This window comes from Rhineura floridana, chromosome 18 (genome assembly GCF_030035675.1).
Source record: "Rhineura floridana isolate rRhiFlo1 chromosome 18, rRhiFlo1.hap2, whole genome shotgun sequence".
NCBI classification, from domain to species: domain Eukaryota; kingdom Metazoa; phylum Chordata; class Lepidosauria; order Squamata; family Rhineuridae; genus Rhineura; species Rhineura floridana.
The window spans coordinates 1,782,904-1,806,542 of NC_084497.1; the positions used below are offsets into that span (position 1 = coordinate 1,782,904).

At 48.1% G+C, this 23,639-nt stretch overlaps 1 protein-coding gene across 1 annotated transcript; it reads left to right on the forward strand.

The window, feature by feature from the left end:
• The first annotated feature begins 1,029 nt into the window (after positions 1-1,029).
• Positions 1,030-19,837, forward strand: TIMM44 (translocase of inner mitochondrial membrane 44). Its single transcript, XM_061600509.1, has 13 exons — positions 1,030-1,163; positions 2,299-2,403; positions 5,500-5,670; positions 5,761-5,841; positions 6,920-7,069; positions 7,473-7,612; positions 8,525-8,610; positions 9,241-9,333; positions 13,813-13,937; positions 15,132-15,182; positions 17,083-17,172; positions 17,913-18,023; positions 18,885-19,837. The coding sequence occupies exons 1-13, from the start codon at positions 1,134-1,136 to the stop codon at positions 19,002-19,004; spliced, it is 1,353 nt and encodes a 450-aa protein (XP_061456493.1). The 5' UTR covers positions 1,030-1,133; the 3' UTR covers positions 19,005-19,837.
• The last annotated feature ends 3,802 nt before the right edge of the window (positions 19,838-23,639 follow it).

Genomic DNA, 23,639 nt, shown 5'->3' on the forward strand with positions numbered 1-23,639 from the left:
CCCCCTGCTCAGTACAGGAATCCAACTCAAAAGCATCCTCAATAGGTGGCTGGCCAGCTGCCTCTTCAGTGGCGCCAGTAGCATTCAAAGACCATTAATATCAGTGGGTCCGCTCTGAGTTTGACCTAGCTGCATGCAGGCCTTTGGGAGCAATGTCAGTGGGCTTCTGAACATGTGCAAAATGCTCCAAAGGGGAGTGCTTTAAAATCCATATCTGAGCAATACATTTTAATATAAGGACCACCCCGTCAGTGTTCCAGGGAGAGTTATACTTTTTTATTTTATTTATATTTATCTATATTTCCATTTATAGACCGCTTACTCTCTGAACGATCTCAAAGAGGTTTAAATAGAATACACAAGGTACAATTAAAAAAATCAAATTAATGTACAAAGCAAAATACATGAACAATACCCATACACATAAACACAGTATAAAAGCCAGAGTAGGCCCCAAGTGCACAAGATGGAATTCCTTGCATGGGCCTCGGGAAGAATGTATTTGCAGCTGATACTCCAAGGTCTGATACTCTAGTCTGCATCTGTCTTGTAAGTTTTTAAAAGATGTTTTGAAATTGTTTTAAGATTTTTTAATATATAATATGGATTTTTTTAGAGTTTTGTCACTGCTGTTTGCTGCTCTGGGCTCCCTTTGGGAGGATGGGCAAGATACAAATTTAACTAACTAAATACATTTTTAAAATGTATGAATGGGGAGCCCCTGAGCATGTCCAGACTGCCTCAAAGGGAACGTTATATCTAGCAGGGATGGGTGGGTGTGGGTAAGAGAGAATAAAAGGAACACTGCTTACTCATGAAAAAATATACTTTTATTTTCCTTAATTGCCGTTCGCCCCCCACTCCACCCCGCAAAGAGATATTATTCCGGTTTCCACAATAACCCGGATGATGAGGCTAACTGTTGTTAACGGGAACGCCGTTGCCGTGGCGACCAGGAGGGCGGGGATGTGTGCGTGTGACGTGTCTGGTGTTTGGCACCGCCTCCCCTCGACGTCTAGCGTAACAGGCCCTTCCTCTTTTCTTCTGACATCATCGGAAGGCGCCGCCGGAAAGGTCACGCTGTGCGCTCCGTGCTCTCTCCCTCCTTCCCCCAAAGAGGCTTCCTTTGGAAAATGGCGGCGGCCACGCTGTGGGGGTGCCGGGTAAGGGGGGAGTGAGGGTGGTGTGTGTGTGTTTTGCGAAGTCGGTTCAGCCCCCGACACACTTCCCTGTGCTGTGGCCCCCTGGATGGTGCCCTCTGTACATGTGTAGAGTGCTCCCTCCCTTTTTCTTCTCACCTAATAATTTGATTCGAGAGTGTGCCCCTGAGCACGTGCAGAGGGCCCTCCTTTCTTTAAATTGAATGGTATGACTCAGCACCGCCCCCGATAACGAAGGAGAGCATGTGCATGTGGAGAGTGCTGCTTCCTCCCTCCCTCTCTGTGTGTCTCTTTCTTCCCACCTAATAACTTTATTCAAGCCAGGTCGCAAAAGAAGTGTGTGGCTCTGAACACGTGCTTTGCACTGAGTGGTGTGACTCGGGCCCTTATAAGGAAGATGGTGCTGCTAAGCATGTGCAGAATTCCTATCTTTTTACTAAGTGGTTTGCTTCTGGCCCCCATAACCAAATAAAAATGAGTGATAATGATAACGTATGGATTGCTTCCCATTCTCTTTCCACCGAATAATTTTGCCTAAGCCCCATAACAAAGGAGAGGGCACCACTGAACATATGCAGAGTGCTCCCCTCTTTTTCTTTCCATTGAAAATTTTAACTCTGGCTTTGTAATAAAGGAGGATGCCACTGAGCATGTGCAGAGTGCCTTCCAGTCTTTTCACTGAATAATTTCTGTTTATTTTTATGATATAGTTCTTTATGTATTTTAAAATACATGCTAAACATGTACAGAGTGCCTTTTTTTTAACCTCCCCATCCTACATGAGAGGATTCCCCCTCCATCAATCGAAGGGACAGACAAATTCAGTTCCAGCATCTCTTTTTCTTTTGCTTCTTTATTATTATTATTAATTTAGTTAATCTTCCAGGGCTCCTTTATTTTAAAAAGTTGACGTTTAATTGACATTATTTAAAAACTACCTACTGGTACCTCACGTGGTAGATTACTTTTGTGGGGGAAAATTATTATAGTGTGGCTTGGAGGCAACTGAGCATTAAGCCACTTTTGAGTGTCTGTTCCAGTGACTTCTCTGCTATCCATCCCTCAACAAGGTGGCCTTGCAAGTGAAGGAGGGGGAGTTGCACTGTTAAACGACAACATCTTGCCTTTCTAATCCTAGAAATGTCTTTTAAACGTACGGCTGGTACCCGGGCGCAGTACAGGACCCATACAGCACGCTTTCCTTACATATCGAATGGGCAGACCTGTGTTAGAGCTCTACCAGGTACGTTTTGCAAATGAAACCTTTATTGAATATAATCAGAGCGAAACGGTTGCTGTGAGTTGGGCATTGCAGAGCAAGGTCTTGCAGGACTGGGAAGGAGGAATCCTCCTCCCCCCTCAAAAAAAAAATGAAAGGGTTGGTGCTGCGTGTCTTAAGAGTTTGGAGCAGGAAGTTGCCTTAGGGCTGCTGAGCTGAAAGGGGGCAAACTCTGGCCTCTGCTGCCAGCCAAGGGACCTAGAGCCACTGGGGAGGTTGCATTCCATCCACCCAGAGAGAACGTCGCTGCAAGGGGAAGACTAGCCAGGCCCCCTGCATTGGCCATATGCTTGCTTTCCTCTTCCCTCTTTGTTATAACTCTGTGGGCAGGTCCTGGCTTTTTATCTTTGAGTGCAGCACTTGGAAAACATGAGTCTCTCTCCCTTGCCCCTTGCTTCCCCTTACCCAGCGCCCCCAGAGTGTGATTGCGCCATCTTTAGAAGAGAAGTCTCTTTGAGGGGAGGGGGCAGAGCGCATAGCGTGCTGTGGAAGAGCTGCAAGATAAGGCTGTTGCACTGATGTTCTGCTTGCAAGCTTCCCGTTGCCGTACCTGGTTGACCACAGCAGGGAACAGGTTGCTGGGCTAGATAGGCCTTTGGTCTGACCCTGCAGGGCTCTTCTTAGGGATATAATATATATAAATTTTATTTATTAGTCGCCCATCTGTCTGAGTAAACGGACACTCTGGGCGACGTACAACAATCCAGTACAACAATTCAGTACAATATAAAATAATACATAATCAGCAAAAGCACAATATTAACATCAATTCAACTAAAACCATCAGTAATACCATAAAAACTAATCCCCCTCAGAAATCCCATAGGCCTGCCTGAATAGCCAGGTCTTTACGGCTCGGCGAAAACCCATCAGGGAGGGGGTATGATGGAGGTCAAAAGGAAGCGAGTTCCAGAGGGTGGGGGCCACGATCGAGAATGCCCTCTCTCTGGTCCGCACCAGTCTAGCTGTTTTCACCGGTGGGACCGAGAGAAGGTCTTGTGAGGCTGATCTCGTTAGGCGGCATAATTGGTGATACTGGAGGCAGTCCTTCAAGTAAACTGGGCCGAAACTGTATAGGGTTTTAAAGGTCAATACCAACACCTTGAATTGGGCCCGGTAAACAACTGGTAACCAGTGTAGATCGATCAACACTGGGGTGATATGATCCCGGCGACGGCTCTGCTTTATCAAGAGTGCCCCCGCATTTTGTACCAGCTGCAATTTCCGGACCATTTTCAAGGGTAACCCCACATAGAGCGCATTACAGTAGTCTAAGCGAGAGGAGACCAGGGCATGTATCACTCGTGGGAGCAGGTGTACAGGAAGGAAGGGTCGTAGCCTTTGTATCAGATGTAATTGATACCAAGCTGCCCAGCTCACTGCCGAAACCTGAGCCTCCATGGACAGCTGGGAGTCAAGAATGACCCCTAGGCTACGGACCTGGTCTTTCAGGGGTAATCTCACCCCGTTAAGTACCAAGTCTAAATCTCCCAGCCTTCTCTTATCACCCACAAGCAACACCTCGGTCTTGTCGGGGTTCAGCCTCAGCCTGTTCTCTCCCATCCATCCACTTATGGACTCCAAGCATTTGGACAAGGTATTCACAGCCGCCTCTGGTGAGGACTTAAATGAGAGATAGAGCTGAGTGTCATCCGCATATTGGTGACACTGCAGCCCAAAACTCCTGATGATAGCTCCAAGCGGTTTCATATAGATGTTGAATAGCATGGGGGAGAGGATAGAACCCTGTGGCACTCCACAATTGAGAGGCCAAGGGTCTGAAACCTTCTCCCCCAATGCTCCCCGTTGACACCTGCCGGAGAGATAGGAATGGAACCACCGTAAAACAGTGCCCCCTATTCCCAATCCCTCCAGGCGGTTTAAAAGGATACCGTGGTCGACGGTATCGAAAGCCGCTGAGAGATCGGGGAGGACAAGGAATGTATGTTCTCCCCTATCCAATGCCCTCCTCATATCATCCACCAGAGCGACCAAGGCTGTTTCAGTTCCGTGTCCAGTCCTGAAGCCCGATTGGAAAGGATCTAAATAATCTGCTTCATCCAAGTGTGTCTGTAACTGATTGGCCACCACTCGCTCAATCACCTTGCCCAAGAATGGTAAATTAGAGACTGGACAGAAGTTGTTCAATTCTTGGGGATCCAAGGAGGACTTTTTTAGGATGGGCTTTATCACTGCCTCCTTGAGGGCTGATGGCATTGCACCTTCTTCTAAGGACGCATTTACCACTGCCCTGATCCCTTCGCCCAGCCTCTCCCTGCAACTCATGATGAGCCACGAAGGGCAAGGATCAAGTAAACAAGTGGTTGGTTTCACAGTAGAGAACACCTTGTCCACTTCCTCAGAGGGAAGAGGCTGAAACCAATCCCAGCAGACCGGAATGCAACTGGCCGACTCTGGCCCACTATCTGTAGCCACGGCGTCCGGAAGCCTCTTCAGGCGTTCGGTTTTATCAGCAAAGTGTTTCACAGATGTGTCGCAGGAGGCTTTAGAGTGCTCCATAGGTTCCTGAGCAACTGGACCGACCAGGCTTCGGACCACTTGGAACAACCTCCTGGGACAGCATGCTGCCGACGCAATAGAGGCAGCAAAGGATCCATCTCTCTCAGTATTTTCTGGCTGCAAGCAGCTCTCTAGGGTTCTTTCCCAGCCCTACGTGGAGATGCTGAGACCTGGGCTCCAAGGCGTGCATCACAGTTCCTCCTTGACCCCAGACAAACAGGCGGGTGCCCAGCTGGTGCAGCGGAGACAGGATTGCTTTCTGTTAGGGCACCAAACGCAGTACGCCGACCCTTCTCTTCCTAAGCTAGCACTTATTGGCAGACACAGATTATAGTAAGAGTGGCTAGTTTCCGTGCTGCTGCTATCGCGTGTCAGAAAACAATGATAAATGACCTTACATAGGAAATTTGATACATTTTAAATTTTGTGCTTTTTGCTTACTTACGGTTTTATGTACTTTAATATGATCTTGTGTACTCACACTTTTTTATGTACTGATCTTTGATCAAAATAAATTATTCACTAACTGGTTCTTTTTAGGCTAGGTGTTATTCTTCTGGAGGCCGAAAAGGTTTTATATCTGGCTTTGTAGAGAATATTAAACAGGAGCTGGCAAAAAACAAAGATATGAAGGAGAGTATTAAAAAGTTCCGAGACGAAGCGAAGAAGCTGGAAGAGTCAGAGGCCTTGCAAGAAGCAAGGCGGAAATACGTAAGTTGGCTTCCCTCAGGTGGTGGGCAGCCTTTCTCTGGGTGAGAGTTTCCATCTGCTTCTCTTGACCCTTTTTTCTCCCCCCCGCAGAAAACCATAGAGTCCGAGACGGCAAAGACCTCTGAAGTCCTTAAAAAGAAGTTTGGAGAAATCACCGGCACGGTCAAAGAGGTAGGTCATGTGTGCGTACGATATGGACACGGCTAACTTAGATCCATTCATTTCAGTGGGTCTACTCTTGAGTCAGACTTTGCCAAATCCAGGCAGTAATTTCCCAGTTTCACTTTATGATTCTGACTCTCCCTGCCCTGGAGATTTCGGACAAGTGTCTAAAAGAGCTTAAAAGGGGAGGTTGGAATGACCAAATGCAAGGGAGGCCCGCAATGAAATGTTGCAGTGTGGAGAAGAACTCGTAGACATCCGATGAAGAGGAACATTGGGAGATTCAGGACAGACAGAAGGAAGGATTTCTTCACGCAGCGCAGAGTTAAACTATGGAATTCACTCCCACAGGAGGCAGCGATGGCCACAAGCTTGGAGGGCTTTAAAAGACGATGAGATAAATGCATGGAAGAGGAGAAGGCTATCAGTGGCTACTAGCCATGAAGGCTGCGCTTTGCCTCCATGCTCAGAGGTGACATGCTTCCGAATGCCAGTTGCTGGAAACCTCAGGAGGGGAGAGTTGCTGTTGCACCCAGGTCCTGCTTGTCGGCTTCCCATAATGGGCATCCAGTTGGCCACTGTGGGAACCGGGTGTTGAACTAGGTGGACCACTGGCCTGATCCAGCAGGCTCTTCTTACGTCGTTATGGGGTAACCCTGTTCAGGATGCCGGCCAGCCGGCCAACCAGCTATGCCCTTTTCTCAGATCTCTGTTCCATTCCTCTCCCTTCTCCCAAACAGGACACATTTGATAAGGGCCACCCTCACACCATACATTTATTCCACTATTATTCTACTTCAAACCGTCATGGATCCCTGCAAAGAATCCTGGGAAGGGTAGTTTGTGAAGGGTGCTGAGAGTTGTCAGGAGACCCCAATTCCCCTCACAGTCATTTGAGGGACTGACTGTTGAACCACTCTGAGAATTGCAGCTCTGTGAGGGGAGGAGGGGTCTCCTAACAGCCCTCAGGACCCTATGTAGACAAAATCACAGTTTCAGGGAGCTGGCCTTGGCCTTCCCAGGCATGCTTGTGACGCTTCCCTTTTGAAACCTGGGGCAGCTTTTGAGCGTCCTTTTTCTGTTGCAGAGCCTGGATGAGGTCAGCAAGAGCGAGATCGGCCGGAAGATAAAGGAAGGTGTGGAAGAAGCTGCCAAAACAGCGAAGCAGTCAGCAGAAACAGTCTCCAAAGGAGGAGAGAAGCTGGGCCGGACGTCAGCCTTCAAGGCCATTTCCCAAGTAAGCACCTGTAGCTAGAGGAAGTCGCATTTAGGCCACATCCACACCATGCTTTTATTCTGCTATGATTCCACTTTAAACAGCCATGGCATCTTCCCCCAAAGAATCCTGGGAACTGTAGTTTGTGAAGGGTGCTGAGAGTTGTTAGGAGACCCCCCAATTCCCCCCGCAGAGCTACAATTCCCAGGGAACAGGGACTGACTATTAAACCACTCTTGCAGCTCTGTGAGGGAAATAGGGAGTCTCCTGACTACTCTCAGCGCCCTTCACAAACTATCCTTCCCAGGATCCTTTGGGGGAAGCTGCAACTGTTTAAAGTGGAATAATAGTTGAATAAATGTACAGAGCAAATTTGGCCCTGATCTCCTCTCCGCTCTGCTCTAACCGGCTCTTTCTCTTCCAGGGTGTGGAGACAGTCAAGAAAGAGATTGACGAGAGCGTCCTGGGCCAGACAGGGCCTTACAAGCGGCCAGAGAGGCTCCGGAAGCGGACAGAATTTGCCGGGGAGAGGCTCAAAGAAGAGAGGATCTTTGAAGCCAACGAGTACGTGTCAGGCAAGCCATGAGGGGGTGCCAGTTGCCGTCTTGGAAGCAGAAGCCCAACAGCTTGTAGCGGAAGCTAGAGGGGAGGGGGCAGTGTTCAGGGTGGGTTGATGGAGCCCAAATTCAGGCCCGGGGTGGGGGGGACAAGCAGTTCCCTAGGATAGCTATGAGGGGATGTTTCTGAGATTTCCTCCGTTATCACTGCTGCCCGTTAGCCGACCGCAGTGATTCCCAAACCTTGTGTCCACCACGGACCACTCGAAAATTGCCGAGGGTCTTGGTGGACCACTTAATGATCTTTCTGCCAGTTGTTGGCAGTTGTAAATGTGCTGTATGCTGCATGGTGTTTAATTGTATTTTTTAGGGCTGCTTTTATGTCTTATATATACAGCACGTGACCGTATTACAGTATGAATTCCATAGAATTCAAAGGGTAAGCGTTCTCCATAGACGTACCGTGGACCTCTGGTGGTCTGTGGGCCACAGTTTGGGAACCCCTGGTCTACACGGACTGGCAGCGGCTCTCTGAGGTTTCGGGCAGGATTCTCTCCTATTCCTCCCTGGAGATGCCACTGGGGATTGAACCTGGGACATTCTGCATGCAAGACAGATGCTCTGCCCCTTCCCTAATAAAGAATAGGGTTGCTTCGCTCAGTTGAAGGCAGCTTCTTATGTCTGTGCGCCTCACTGTTGGATTGCTGAAGCAGTGACTGGTTTTTAAATTGCTTTTTAAAAATGTGTTTTTAAATTTGTATATTTGTTTTTAATTGTTGTAAACTGCCCGGAGAGCTTCGGCTATGGGGCGGTATACAAATGCAATGAGATAAATAAATAATACTGAGCCCGGCCAAGAGTTTTGTGCCAGAGGGAGGCTGCAGTGTCTCTCCCCTTCTGATTCTTCCTCTTCTTCCAGGGAGGCAGTTGGCATTGTGCTCCACAAGGACTCCAAATGGTACCAACAGTGGAAAGAGTTCAAGGACAACAACGTGGTTTTCAACCGTAAGTGGCACCCTTGTAAGAACATCAGAATTTCCCTGCGGGGTCAGGCTAAAGGCCCATCTAGTCCAATACTGGAGCTGCTTGCTCCCGAGGAGCTATCCATGGTGCTGAACCAACTACTGTACCCTCCTTTGCCCCATTAGCTCCTCCACTGCACCAGAACATAAGCGCTCTGCTAGATCAGGCCAGTGGCCCACCTAGTCCAGCATCCTGTCCTCACAGTGGCCAACCAGATGCCCAGTATGGGAAGCCCAAAAACAGGGCACGAGCACAAGAGCAACACTCTCCTCCTGCAGCTTCCAGCAGCTTGCATACAGAAGCATTCTGCCTCTGGCTGTGGGGGCTGAGCATAGCCATCATAATTTTTATTTATTTATTGTAAGCTTGAAAGCAGGGAACTGGCTTGTTTTGACTGAAGAGCCAGGGGTACAAAAATGCCCCAAATAAATGTGAAGTTAAAGGGACGTCAAACACAAGGTCAGTGTGGACTTGGCTTAGCCAAAATGGTCTGGCAGTCAAATGGAAAGGCCTTGTGGGCTAATTAAACCTGTGGGCCGTACAAAGTGGATATTTGTGTGTGTGTGGTTGGGGATGAGGCCATCGCTGATTCCCCTTCCTCCGCTTTGCCAGGGTTCTTTGAAATGAAGATGAAATATGACGAGAGTGACAACGCCATCATCCGGGCCTCGCGCGCCGTGACGGACAAAGTGACAGACTTCATAGGTGAGTCTTTACCCTGAGTACTCGCATTCTTCATCCAGGGCTGCGCATACCGGTATGAAAATTCCCCACTGCGAGAAGAATCATAACAGTGTGTCCCAAAGTGCTTCAGGGGCGTTATATTGTTGACATCTTATTTACAACAGCAGTCCTGTCAGGCTGCTTAGATTGTTATTGTTGGCTTGTGTGCGTTGTTGTGTGAAACAGCATACATTACGTTGGAGTTAAGTTGAGCAAGAAAACATCCTTCAGAGCATTAGAGAGTCTTTATTAAGACATTAAGGCCAGAGGCTTAAGAGTAAATACATGTAGAGATTCTTCTCACCCCCCTTCTGGTACATCTCTCTCCATAGATGAACACAAAACACAGCCTCTCAGCTCAGAGGCATAATTCAGAAGAACTACAACTCACATAGACTCTGTTACAACTTTCCCAGCTGTTATCAGATGGCTACCATAGCAACGACCTTCACTGTCCGTTCCCAGACTGGCATAGCCATAACTCACCCCTTAACCACAGTTACGTCTTCAAACTTGCAGGCTTCATGGAAAACTACTAGAGACAGTAATGCCTACTGGTCACCAGCCCAACAGCTTCCCTTTTTTCCATTAAGACTGCAAAATACACATGAAATACATCTCCATAATACATAGTCATACAGTCATACATTTCTACAATACCTCTTGCAATACATTTCAGTACATTGCATTTTCAGTTCAGTACAGTTCAAAAGTATATCTGAGTACATAGCAGTACATTTCAGAAACTCAATCAAACTTTGGTTCAACACATGTCAAGTAAAGTGTTTCAGGATCCATTTCTACAAGCTTATTCATTCCAGGACTTGTTATTAATCCCACAGTAAATCTGTCAGGCGGTTTGCCTAAATTCGCTCTTGTGGAGCGTCTTAAAGGAACCAGAGCCTCGGCTCTCTCTGCCCCCCCATTTGTGCTTGTACTTGGCACAACCTGCGCAGGAGCTTCCATTTCCTCTGCTTTTCGTTTCTTTGATCTGCGTTTTCCAGAAATGAGCTCATTCAAAACATCTCTGAGAGGAATTTGTGTACCTTCCACTTTAATGTCAACATCTGGCTGAAATTTCTGTGATGGTGTTCGTGTTTGTGTTTGTGTGTCATTTGTTCCTGTAAGGAGGACTGTCTGCCTTTGATCCCAAGGCTTTTCTGAGACTTTAATGCTTCTGCTCAGAATTAACCGCTGTGTTTCTGGACACCAAACTCTGAAATATGCATTCTGAAATCCCAAAACAAAACCTTGCTGTGCTCTGGGCGCAAGCTTGCCCCTCCTTTTTCCCTGTGGAATGTGGATCCAGCACCTTGCCCCGAATTTTTGAATGTGTTGTATTCTAGGCTTTCTGCCAGTAAGTTTCTCATAAGGAGACATTCCAAGTGCACTGTGTAACACCCTGTTGTGAATGTAATTCGCATAAAGAATTGCTTCTGCCCAGAAAGAATTCCCTAAACTGCAATCCAGCAGCATGGCTCTCATTGCTTCCCCAAACACCCTATTTTTTCTCTCAGCAGTTCTATTGGAAAACGGGCTGTGTGGAGCAGTGAAATTCTGGTTTATTCCCTTACTCTCCAGAAAGTCACTCAATGCTTTACTCGTAAATTCCCCACCTTGGTCTGAGCGTAAAGCCCCCACTGTGACCAAGTGTTGAGTTTCGATTCTCTTAATGAACAGTTTCAGCTTCTGCTCAGCTTCACTTTTATGCTTCAACAGAAAAACATGACAAAATCTTGAAAAATCATCTACCAGTACCATGAAGAATTTCGCACCTCCTCGTGAAGCATTTATTGGCCCTGCTAAATCAACATGTACTAGCTGGTAGGGAGCTGTTGTGGTTCTCTCAGCCTCCCGGTTTATTGGTGCAATAGTCATTTTAGCTTGATTACAAGAATCACAATCCATTATCTGCCCGCAATCTTTCAAACGCATGTCTTCACTGTGCAAAGGGGTTTTCCTTATCGTGTCAAGGTTTGCATGCCCCAGCCTTTGATGCCATTCATGGACGCAGCCCTGATGTACCTGTGCCTCAGCGTTTAACACAGCACACCCTGCTTGACTGCTCTTTGTCACAAACTGTGCATCATTAAGGCTTCCCTGCATGCACACTTCATCCCCCCTCATTATAAAACATTGGTCTTTGTGGAACAAAATGGAATAATTACAACTTACCAGTTTGCCCACTGATAAAATATTATGAGCCAAATCCGGAACAAACAAACAGTTTGTCATAATTCCAAGCTTGTCAAATTTAATCAGACCTTTAGCTTGCACAGATTTCCGTGATCCATCAGCAAGTAAAACAAAGTCCTGCTCATTTGTAGACGTGTAAAACAGGCTCCTGTCTTTAATTAGTATATGGCTTGCTCCGCTATCGAGCAACCAGTTCACAGGTCGTAAATCTTGAGAGTTCTGTTTACAAACAAAGTTCACACTGCCTTGCTTCAAGCCTCCGTCCCTGGAGTTTCGCTTGACTGGGCAATCCCGCTGGAGATGTCGACGATCTCCGCACACAAAACAAGCCTTCAGCCTCTGCTGCTGCTCCTGTTTATTATCCTTCGGCACGGCATTTTTCACCTCTTGCTTCCTGACAGCCTCCATCGACTCGGCTCTTTTCGCCTCCTGTCTCCGCTGCCATTCTTGGGTCAGTTTTTCCTCAATAAACGCAACGTTCAAACCTCCGTCAGGCATGGCTTCGAAAGCCATGACCATATTATTCCAGGTCCCATCAAGTGAAGCCAGGATCAGATAGGTCTTCTGAAATTCAGAGTGTTCGACGCCTCGGTCTGTCAACTCAGCAAACAGGCGTCTGAATTCCGTGAGATGCTCACTCATGTCGCACTCACCCGTGAAGCGCATTTGATAAAGCTTCCGTGCCAAACACAATCTAGACCCCGTGGTCTGTTGCACATGAATGCCTTCCAACCGGTCCCACATCTCCTTGGCGTTTGTAACATCTCTCACGTGTAGCAGTTGAGAGTCAGATAGAGCCAGAAGTATAAAAGCCTGTGCCTTCTGCTCTCTACGCGTCCAAGCCGCAGTCAGTACCGCCGGAGTGGGTCCATCTATAATGTCCCATAAATCCTCTTTTATCAGCAAAGCCCTCATCCTCGGCTTCCAGCTGGCAAAATTCTTCTCATTAAGTCGTTCCATCGGCAAGCCTCCCCCAGACAGGTTTACAGCCATGTTGCTCACCTCCGTCTGGTTCAATCACACTGCCCTCTCTGGAACTCCGTCTGCCGTTCAGACCAGCAACTTACTCCTGTGTAATGCGCTGTGGAGCGTAACCATCCTCTGCTACCACTGTTGGCTTGTGTGCGTTGTTGTGTGAAACAGCATACATTACGTTGGAGTTAAGTTGAGCAAGAAAACATCCTTCAGAGCATTAGAGAGTCTTTATTAAGACATTAAGGCCAGAGGCTTAAGAGTAAATACATGTAGAGATTCTTCAGTCACCCCCCTTCTGGTACATCTCTCTCCATAGATAAACACAAAACACAGCCTCTCAGCTCAGAGGCATAATTCAGAAGAACTACAACTCACATAGACTCTGTTACAACTTTCCCAGCTGTTATCAGATGGCTACCATAGCAACGGCCTTCACTGTCCGTTCCCAGACTGGCATAGCCATAACTCACCCCTTAACCACAGTTACGTCTTCACACTTGCAGGCTTCATGGAAAACTACTAGAGACAGTAATGCCTACTGGTCACCAGCCCAACATTTATTACCGTATGTAGTAGCGTTTTGGGGTAAGTGCGATAGTGGGGGAGGCACAGCTGAGGCTGAGAATTCATGACAGAGGTGAGATTTGAACCGGGGAGGTTCTGCAACCTTGGGTCTATCTGGATTAGACTGAGAGAGAGTGGCTGGCCCAAGGTCACAACAGAGAGAAGCGGGGGGAAACCTCAAGATTTCAGTGTAGCGCGCTGCGCTAGGTACTTATGATTTTCAGCTGGGTTTTTATGGCTTCGTTGCTTATAGTGTAATGTTTTGCAGCCACTGGTCTAGAGGATGGTGAATTTGTGGCCTCTTGGATTGTTGTTGGGCAGCCAGCGTGATCAGTGATCAGGGGTGATGGGAGCTGTAGTCCAACCACATCTGGAGGGGAATGGGTTCCCCAGTCCTGGCTTAAAGTCAGATACAGACGAGGCTGTCTGTTTTGTGTGCTGTTTGGAGGACAGAATTCCAGACGTGTAAGTTAGTCATGCCTCTTAACTTCAGTGGGTCTGCTCCCAAGTACCACTTTTTTTTAAAAAAAATTAAATGGGGAGAAAGCTGAGACTTTTGGGGGTCTGTAAACTATTCTTTGTTGATCCCTTTGGCCCCAGGAATAAGCCTTTTCCCAGTCAGATCCTCCAGAAGCCCCCACCCCAGTTTTTCCACTTCCTCTTCTTCCTTTCTCTCCCAATTCCCTTCTCGCAGCAACATGTGTTGGCTGTAACTTTTTCCCACAGGCGGGCTGTTCTCCAAGACGGAAATGTCCGGGGTCCTGACGGAGATCCTCCGGGTCGACCCAAGCTTTGACAAGGACCGGTTCCTCAGGCAGTGCGAGGAGGACATCATCCCCAACATCTTAGAGGCAGGTGACTGGGGCATGGCGGCGTCTCGCCTGCTCAAGCAGGAAGCGGAGACGGCTCCCCTTGGGGTGGCCATGCGGAGAATGGCCTCTTTCGCTCGCCCCTGAGCCATCCCGCCCAGCTTTGTGCAGCCCCAGCAAGGCTGTGGTTGGTCTACAGCAGAGAGGCTCAGCTGGCAGCTCTCGGGGAGAGGCCTCCAAGGCTGGGGAAATGCGCAGTGAGGAACAAGGCCCCGCTGTGTGCCTATGGAGTTCGCTCCCGCAGGAAGCAGTCATGGCCACCAACTTAGATGGCTTTCAAAGAGTGGACAAATCCATGGAGGGAGATAAGGGGACCAGTGGCTACTAGCCACAGTGGCTATGCTCTGCCTGCGTAGTTGGAGGCAGGATGCTTCCAAATGCCAGTTGCTGGGATTCACGAGAGGGGAGAGTTGCTCTTGCCCTCCACGGCTTTGGAGCTTCCCACGATGGGTTTCTGGTTGGCCATTGTGAGAACAGGATGCTGGACTAGATGGGCCCCCTTTGCCCTGATCCAGCAAGGACATTCGTATGCGACAGGCTGGCTGCCTTCTCCCTGCCCCCCCCATAAGCATCTACAGTTTCCTGCAGTTTGGGACTTTCATTGACGGGGTTGGACTTGATGGCCTTATAGGCCCCTTCCAACTCTACTATTCTATGATTCTTATGAGTACAGTAAAAAATTAAAAATTTAAGGTGAATGCTCTGACGTTGCCTAACAGATTTAATATGTACAGGAAGGGAAAGGATTTGTAGCAAGGAATTAGAGGGCAGAGACCACTATAAACAGGGAGGGGAGTTTTGGAAGGGATTTAAATCCATGTAGGAACATTGGAAGTTGTCTCAAACGCTTGGTCCGTCTAGCTCAGTAGCGTCTACTCTGGCTGGCCTTGGCTTCCAGGACTTGAGGTGGGGAACATTCCCAGCCTTACCTGGAGAGGCCATTGGGGATTGGAACCCGGGGCCTTCTGCACGCAAGGCAGGCGCTCTACCACTGAGCTGTGGCCCTGAGGTTCAGGCTGTGGCTTCCTTCCTGGGACAGGGGAGGTGTGATCTTCCCGGAGCACTTAGTCCTCCTTCCAGAGGGACTGAGCCCAGATCATCCTCCTGCTTTTTCCTCTGTTGCCATAATTCCTTGTGTGTGATGTCCCTCTCCCCCTTCTCCTCCTCTTTCTTTAGGCCATGATATCTGGGGACCTCGACATCCTCAAGGACTGGTGTTACGAAGCGGTGAGTCTCTGCCATGCTGGGGGTGGCATGTGAGCGGTGGGGTGCATAAGACCCTCTTTCCACTCTGACATTGGGGAGATTGTGCGGCCCTACCATCGAAATTAACGGGAAGTTTGTAGGATGTCAAAGTTTGTAGGATGTCGAGAGCCAGTGTGATGTAGTGGTTAGAGTGTTGGACTACGACCTGGGAGACCAGGGTTCGAATCCCCACAGCGCCATGAAGCTCATGAGTGACCTTGGGCCAGTCACTGCCTCTCAGCCTCAGAGGAAGGCGATGGCAAACCACCTCTGAATACCGCTTACCATGGAAAACCCTATTCATGGGGTTGCCATAAGTCGGGATCGACTTGAAGGCAGCCCATTGTAGGATGTCACCCTTTTTAAAAAACTGGGTAATGAAACAGGCTCCCTCTCGCTAACCTGATTTGTCAGCTGTGATCCTTTGGGGGGGGAGAGTATTGGAAAGCCTGTGAATCTCGTGCCGTTTGTATGGGAAACACCAAAGTGTTTGGCAGTAGAAGAGCGCAGGCTGAGCTTTTCTGTTGAAATCAGTGTCGCAAACATAATATGTTTTTAAAGGTGCTTCACCTTGATAATGCTTTAACGTCTTTTGTTCTTAAGATGCTTGAAAGGGCTTTTAGGTTTCGGGGTTTGGCTCCTCCTAGGAGGAAGGGCTGGATATAAATTTAACAAATAAATAAATAACAGGAAGGGGACGCCGACAAATGGGACCGTAAACCAATGCCAGTGAAACTGTTGGGCAGCCCCGTGGCCTTCCAGATGTTGCCGGATGAGCACTCGCATCATCCCTTGGCTGTTGGCCATTCTGTCCCCTGGGAGTTGGAGGCCAGCAACATCTGGAAGGCCACAGGGGTAGACTCTCTTGTTTGCCGGGAGCCTCCAAGCCGAGTGTGAAGTACACAGCTGCCTCTTATCGTTCCCCAGCAGGAGCAGAGAGGGAGGGTGCCTGGCCGTCGGTAGACACGCTACCACCCCAGTAGCCAGTTCTGACCCATTGAGCAGGTTTTTGGCAAGTCTCCTCACCCTCTTTCCATATCCTTAGAGCGGTCACGGGAAGGAGGCGGGAAGTGCCGCGGCTCAGTGGGTCAAGCACCTGCCTTGTGCTTGGAGGGTCCGAGGTTCAGTCCCCAAAGGCGTCTCCAAGCAGCGCCGGGGGAGATCTCTGAGCCTAAAGTCTGGGGAGCTGCTGGTAGACAGTTCGGAGCTAGATGGACCAGCGAGTCTGACTCAGTATAAAGCACCTGCTTCTGTTCCTACATAGCATTGCCTGCATTCATGAGTGCTGCCTGCACTGCCTGGCAGTGGCTGTCCAGAAACTATAATATAGATCCGTGGTTCCCAAACTCCCCCCCCCCCCCAGACCACTCATAAAAATTTCTGATGGTCTTAGTGGACATCTCTTTCTTTCTTTCTTTCTTTCTTTCTTTCTTTCTTTCTTTCTTTCTTTCTTTCTTTCTTTCTTTCTTTCTTTCTTTCTTTCTTTCTTACCTACCTACCTACCTACCTACCACCCTTCATCATGAGACCTCAGGGTAGTTTACAGCACAGAGAATAACAAGCAATTATAAAGTTCTCCTGATGTAGGACACTGAAGGTCCCCTACCCCCCAGCCTCTCTTACCATATTCAGGCTGCTGAAATTTTCAACCAACGCTGCTCATGCGTTTCAAACAGATTTTCACACTCATAAGGGCTAGAAGCTTGATTTTCTTTTTCCCAAAATGAAAGCTAAGATTCTGAGGACCTCTGTAGCCAACGCTACACCTGTGTCTTTTTGGGAGAAATCAGCAGAAAAGATACTGCCTGCCTACCAATAATTTGCTGCATCTTTAAGCCAGATTAAATATGCGAAGGTCCCTTATGTTGTTGTCTTCTTTCAGACCTATAGCCAGCTGGCACACCCGATTCAGCAAGCCAAAGCGATGGCCCTTCAGTTCCACTCCAGAATTCTGGACATTGACAATGTGGACGTAAGTAGCTCTCCCTCTCTTGGCTCCTCAGCAGTGTGGATTGGAACCTCTGGTGGTTAATTGGAAGGGATCTGGGAGGTCATCCAGTCCCCCCAAGAATCCTGGAAACTGTAGATTGTTCAGGGTTAATTTGGTTAATTTATCCATTTTGAATCTCTGCTTTTGCCAAATGGACATCACTTGGCGTGGGCGATGGTGGTGAGTTTTTGGTTTTTTTAAAGCAGGCGTGGGGAATCTTCGGCTCTCCAGACGTTACTGAAGTACCGCTCCCACCTGCCCCCAGCTAGCATGTCCGCGATAAATATTCATACTGATTTTTAATTGCATTTTTATTGCTGCCTTCGTTTCCTGTGTTGTATTTCATTGTATTGCAATGTGCATTCTGTATAATTGTAATGCAGTTAAGATGCAATTAAGAATCATCCAAGGCGTAGCACAGTGCATTTCAGTTGCTACAACAAGCAGAAAAATTGTTAAGTGGTCCACCCAGACCAGCTGCAATTTTTAAGTGGTGTGTGTGTGGAGTTTGGCAACCACTGCCTAATAGGCTATAAATGAAAATCCTAGCCTTATGGACTAGTGACTTGCTAAGACCATCAGCAATTTTTAAGTGGGGCGTGTGCGTGTGTGTGTGTGTGTGTGTATGGAGACTGAGAACCACTGCCTGATGGGCACTAAATAAGTAAATAAAAATCCTAGCCTTATGGACTAGTGACTTGAAGTTTCTCTCCATTTTCCAGCTCGCAATGGGCAAGATGATGGAGCAAGGTCCCGTCTTGATTATCACTTTCCAAGCTCAGTTAGTCATGGTGATTAAAAACCAGAAAGGGGAAGTCGTTGAGGGAGACCCGGTAAGTGAAACGTCCCCCAAACTGCAGACGCTTGTGAGATTTGGGGGTGCAGGATGATGTCTTGCACACCATCCCTGTTAGGTGCTTTTCAAGTTCTGTCGTTCATTGTCTCTCTTTTGGTCTGTCCTCCCCTGCCCTGGCCAGGAACGAAGGTGTGCGACTAGGCCTGCCAGCTACCGAAAGATTTCTAATCCCATTACGTGGCATTGAATCAGTTAATTAAACTGGTTCGTATCTGGCCAGCTGGTTGATTTTAATTTGTGTTGTTGCTGTGGAAATCTTTTCATTTGTTTTTAAACAAATGTTGAAAATGCATTAAATAAATCAGAAAAAGACAGCCAATGCACTTTCCGGTCCTGGGTTGGAGTGAGGAAGACGAGGGCTTTTGGTTTGTAGCTGCTGCTGCTGCTTAGAAATGCTTGGATGTTGTTGGCTTGAAGTTTTGTAAATTGTGTTGTTTTTATTTGTATTTTGCATTTCTGTTTTCTATTTGTGTGTAAGCTGCCTTGGGGGCCTTTTTGGTGAAAAGGCGGCCTACAAACCATAACATAAGGCTACCAGTGGCTGCTAACCATGATGGCTCTGCTCTGTCTCCTCAGTCAGAGGCAGGATGCTTCCCAACCACAGGAGGGGAGAGTTGCCCTTGCACTCAAGTCCTGCTTGTGGGCTTCCCATAATGGGCATCCAGTTGGCCACTGTGATGACAGTATGCCAGTCTAGATGGGCCTCTGGCCTGACCCAGCATGGCTCTTGCGTTCTGGCACAATGGAAAAGCAAAGCAGGTTAGGCGTTCAAGCACCATGGAGCGCTCCTTGTGAGCGAGTGGCTCCAATGCTGGACTTGTGTTCCCTCTCCTTCCAGGAGAAAGTTCTACGAATGCTGTACGTTTGGGCCCTTTGCAGAGACCCCGACGAGCTCAACCCTTACGCTGCCTGGAGGCTGCTGGACATTTCCGCATCTAGCACTGAGCAGATCTTATGAGGCTGATGACTCCTCTGCCTGGGCCCTGTCTCACTCCCGGCCCCTGCACCCTTGGGTGGAACATCCTGCCTTGCCCAAAGAGTGGCCATTTTTTTGTGGGTTGCTGCTTTGCCAAGAACTTGGGGGTGCTGGCTTCAAGGGACTTGGTGGGAGATACCCGCAAACCCCCCCTTCCCCTGTTGGAGGGAGCTGGGCGTTATCATTGACACTTGCTGATCTAGAGGGGCGTGCCAAAGGCATTGTTTTGATCGTGAAATTTTTTTGGCATCTCCACGGGGGGGGGAGCACATGGACAGATTGTGTCCTTCAGAGTGTCCTTTTACCAGCACATCCTCGCTCACTGCCCCCCAAATGGTTGCCCCTTCCACTTTCTCTGACAGTCAAGATGGCTGTCTGATGCTGCCTGACCATCTCTGGCCACACCAAAGAGACACCCGTGGCTGTTGCACCCAGGACCAGTTTTCACGGGGCCGAGCAATGGATAGACATTGCAGGCCAGAACTACGGTTGCTTTACGGGGGTGAGGGGGTGGCGCACAGCGGGGGCGGGGAGGGTGTAGAATGGCTCTTTAGGACGCGGGGGATCTTCGGTCTGCTGGCCAGATGAATTGAGGGTCTCCCCACGGGTGCCTTTCCAGTGCAAGGATGGGAGGGGGCGGCGTGGCTTTAAGGGGTTGTGATCGTCCCCAGTCCCATCATGCATTTCCCACCCCCTCTGCCTCCACCTCCTAAATTCTGTGAGGTCTGAAAATCAGCCTGCTGAGGTGAGTCTAACTGGAGCAGAGGTATTGTGACAATAGATTCATCTGCCAACTTTGTAAATTAAACAACTATAGCCCATTTGCTCGTTCCAGTGTCTCTCTACAGGGGTGTGTACCGGGGGGGGGGGGAGGCAGTGGAAGCACCTTCAGAAGCAACCTAAACCGTGCCTGCACTGTATCATACCACTTTGAACAGTCATGTTGTTGTTGTTGTTATGTGCCTTCAAGTCAATTACGACTTATGGCGACCGTATGAGTCAGCGACCTCCAAGAGCATCTGTCGTGAACCACCCTGTTCAGATCTTGTAAATTCAGGTCTGTGGCTTCCTTGATGGAATCAATCCATACTTGTTTGGCCTTCCTCTTTTTCCACTCCCTTCTGTTTTTCCCAACATTATTGTCTTTTCAAGTGAATCATGTCTTCTCATGATGTGTCCAAAGTAGGATAACTTCAGTTTCATCATTTTAGCTTCTAGTGATAGTTCTGGTTTAATTTGTTCTAACACCCAATTATTTGTCTTTTTCGCTGTCCATGGTATGCGCAAAGCTCTCCTCCAACACCACATTTCAAATGAGCTGATTTTTCTCTTACCCGCTTTTTTCACTGCCCAACTTTCAGATCCATACATAGAGATCGGGAATACCATGGTCTGAATGATCCTGACTTTAGTGTTCAGGGATACATCTTTGCCTTTGAAGACCTTTTCTAGTTCTCTCATAGCTGCCCTCCTAAGTCCTAGCCGCCTTCTGATTTCTTGACTATTGTCTCCATTTTGGTTAAAGACTGTGCCAAGGTATTGATAATCCTTGTCAAGTTCAAAGTCCTCATTGTCAATTTTAAAGGTAAAGGTGTCCCCGCACTTGTAGTGCGAGTCATTTCCGACCCTTGCGACGTTTACTAGGCAGACCATATATATGGGGTGGGATTGCCAGTTGTCAACTTTAAAGTTAGATAAATCTTCTGTTGTCATTACTTCTCTCTCTCTCTCTCTCTGTATATATATTTAAGTGTTCATGAAAGCTCATCAGCATTGCAGAGCGAATGTCCCTCCAATATGCACATTTTTGCATGCCACTTTGCCTAACATACACATTTTTGCAATCTCCCAAATGCATTTTTAATCTTATGTTCACTAATATGCACATTTTTTAATACATGCTTTACCCTAGTGTATGCATCAGCAGTTGAAGTCTCCGAGTCGTCTCCAAGGGCAGCCCCACCCTGAATACACTGCAGGAATCCAGTCAGGACCAGATGTTGCTGCACTATGATGCCCATCATCCTCTCTGGCCATCGGCCGTGCTTGTTGGGGGGCCAACGGGAGTTGCAGTTCAGCAACATCCAGAGGGCGAAAGGCCCACACCTGCCATGGAGGGCAGATCACTGCAAGAATTAGCTCCTTTTTTCACAAGAGCAAACCACCTCTCCAGGTTATAAATCTAGTTAATAATATTATTATTAATATGCCCTACCACCACCCATAGACTTTTATATTAAAGATTTTAAACAGCCACATTACAAAATGCCAGAACCAGCCCGAGACAGCTGATCAGTGCAAAATGCGGGCGGAGTTAAAAAAAAGAAAGCATTGAAAAAAGAATTAATTCCTCAGGCAGCCGTTCAGAACAGATGAATCATAACCCATTTCACAGTGATAAGTTGGATGGGTTCATTGAACGATAAAAAGAAAAGTGTCTTAGGCAGGTGGATTTGGCTTCCTAGGAACTAAAAGCGCTGACCCGTTTGAATGGCCAACCTTTTTCTGTGTTTGTGTAAGAGGCAATAGAGATGTATAAAATTACGCATGGCATGGGGAAAGCGGACAGAGAAACTCTTTTTCTCCCTCTCTTTTAACACTAGAATTTGTGGACATCCAATGAAGCTGAATGTTGGAAGATTCAGGATAGGCAACAGGAAGGCGGTCTTCACGCAGGGCATGGTTTTAAACTGGAAGTCACTTCTGGAGGAGGCAGTGACGGCCACCAACTTGGATGGCTTTAAAAGAGGGTTAGACAGATCCACGGAGGAGGAATAAGGCTGTCAGCGGCTACTAGCCACAATGGCCACGTTCTGCCTCCACTGTTGGAGGTTGTGTTGCTCTGAATGCCAAGTGAAGAGAGTTGCTCCTGCGCTCAGGTCCTGCTTGCGGGCTTCCCATTTGGGCATCTGGCTGGCCTCTGTGAGGACAGGAGGCTGGAGTCAGTGGGCCACGCCTGACCTGATCCAACATGGCCATATGCATACAGCGCTCCTGATTTTTCAAGCTGGGAGCTTCCTTCCTTCGCTTCTCTTCCAATGTTTAGTTGCGGCGTATTGTAGATGCCTAGGTGCATAAATAAACTAAGTGGGAGCCTTGAAAACAACATTTGTTCTGTGGTCACCACCCCTGCCAAGAGGTTGACTGACGCTGCCAGCTTACCTTTGGAACTGAGTTGTGAAACAGAGGTGGTTTTGCAAGGTAGTTTGCAGCTGGGGTGTGTGCGCGCTTCTCAGTTTTCTTTGGGAATGTCTGCTGGGGGGAGGGGGCGGAGGGAACCCAGTGCTGGCATCTTTGCTGGGGGGGGGGGGATGTGGTCCATAAAAGAAACCTTGCTTCGATGGATGTTTTAAAAGTCAGCTGGGACAAATTCTATTTGCCGTGAGAAACTCCAGTGGGGTCTCTGGGTTTTACCTAACGTTAGTCAGAGGAGACCCATTGAAATTAATTTCATTAAATTCAGTGGGTCTCTACCCTGAGTAGAACTTAATTAGCTACAGCCTAACCAGATTGGTTGCATTCAACTAACTTAGAGTAGACCCACTGAAACCAATGGACCTACGTTAGTCTTGCCCGTTCATTTCAATGGTTATACTGTCAATAGGAATAATATTAGGTAAAACCCATTCTGTTCAGTGGCAGTCTACTTCTAAATGCCAGAGGTGACTTTCTGCTTTGCGTATGGGCTTTGTCGAGGTTCCTGTTCAGCTGCTGTTGGAAATGAGAAGACTGGATTCGTCAGATTCTTGTTATGATCGAATAGGGCTATTCTTACCTATTGATTTGAATTTTCCCATCCCTCCCTTTGAATTTTCCCATCCCTCCCTCTGAAATATCCCATCCCTCCCTCTGGATTATCTATTCCTTCCTCTGAATTATCCTCATGCCTGTTCTGTCCCTTTCCCCCTTATTCCTCCGTCCTTCCTAGATGTAGCTTTACTTTGCTCTCCTTTGGACTGTTCCCTTTCTCTGCTTCCTGCCGACGTGCTCTAGGGTTCTCTTGTCAACAGGTCCAGACAGAGAATTTATGTCGGGAGCAAGGAGCTATTGCCAAGGCGACAGCATGTCACAGAGGAGCTGGCAGAAGAAGAGTAAAAGATCAAATGAAGATTTAAGAACGACGTTGGTAGATGAGTGTAGCTGGTCCTCCCAGGGCAAAGTCGTCACTGATAGGCCTGAGGGGGGGGGAGAGAGAGTTTGTACCTGGAACACTCAGCAAATTGCTTTTCCGCACAAGAGGATCCAGTTTTGCTGACAGCATAAAACAAGACTGGAGCAATTCACAGCGAGATGGTGAACCCCAGCAAGTTACTGACATGTTTATGGGTTGCCTAGTTGGGTGAAGAGAGGACGATGTTTAATAGCCTGAAATGTATTCGGGGGGGAAAGTGACAAAGCAATTTGGCCTGGACGTCAACTTGGCTCCTTTCAAGATACGTTCAAGTGTTCCAGAATTGAGGGAAGGAATTTGGGAGAGGCACCAGCGGAGGATCAAAAGCTTGGGAAGCCACCATTTGGAGCTGTCCTGCGTTCAGCAAAGTTGACCTGATTCACACCTCAGTCTGCTGACAGGCCGTGGCTCCCCAGGGCTTCAGGCAGGGGACTCTTTTCCTCAGC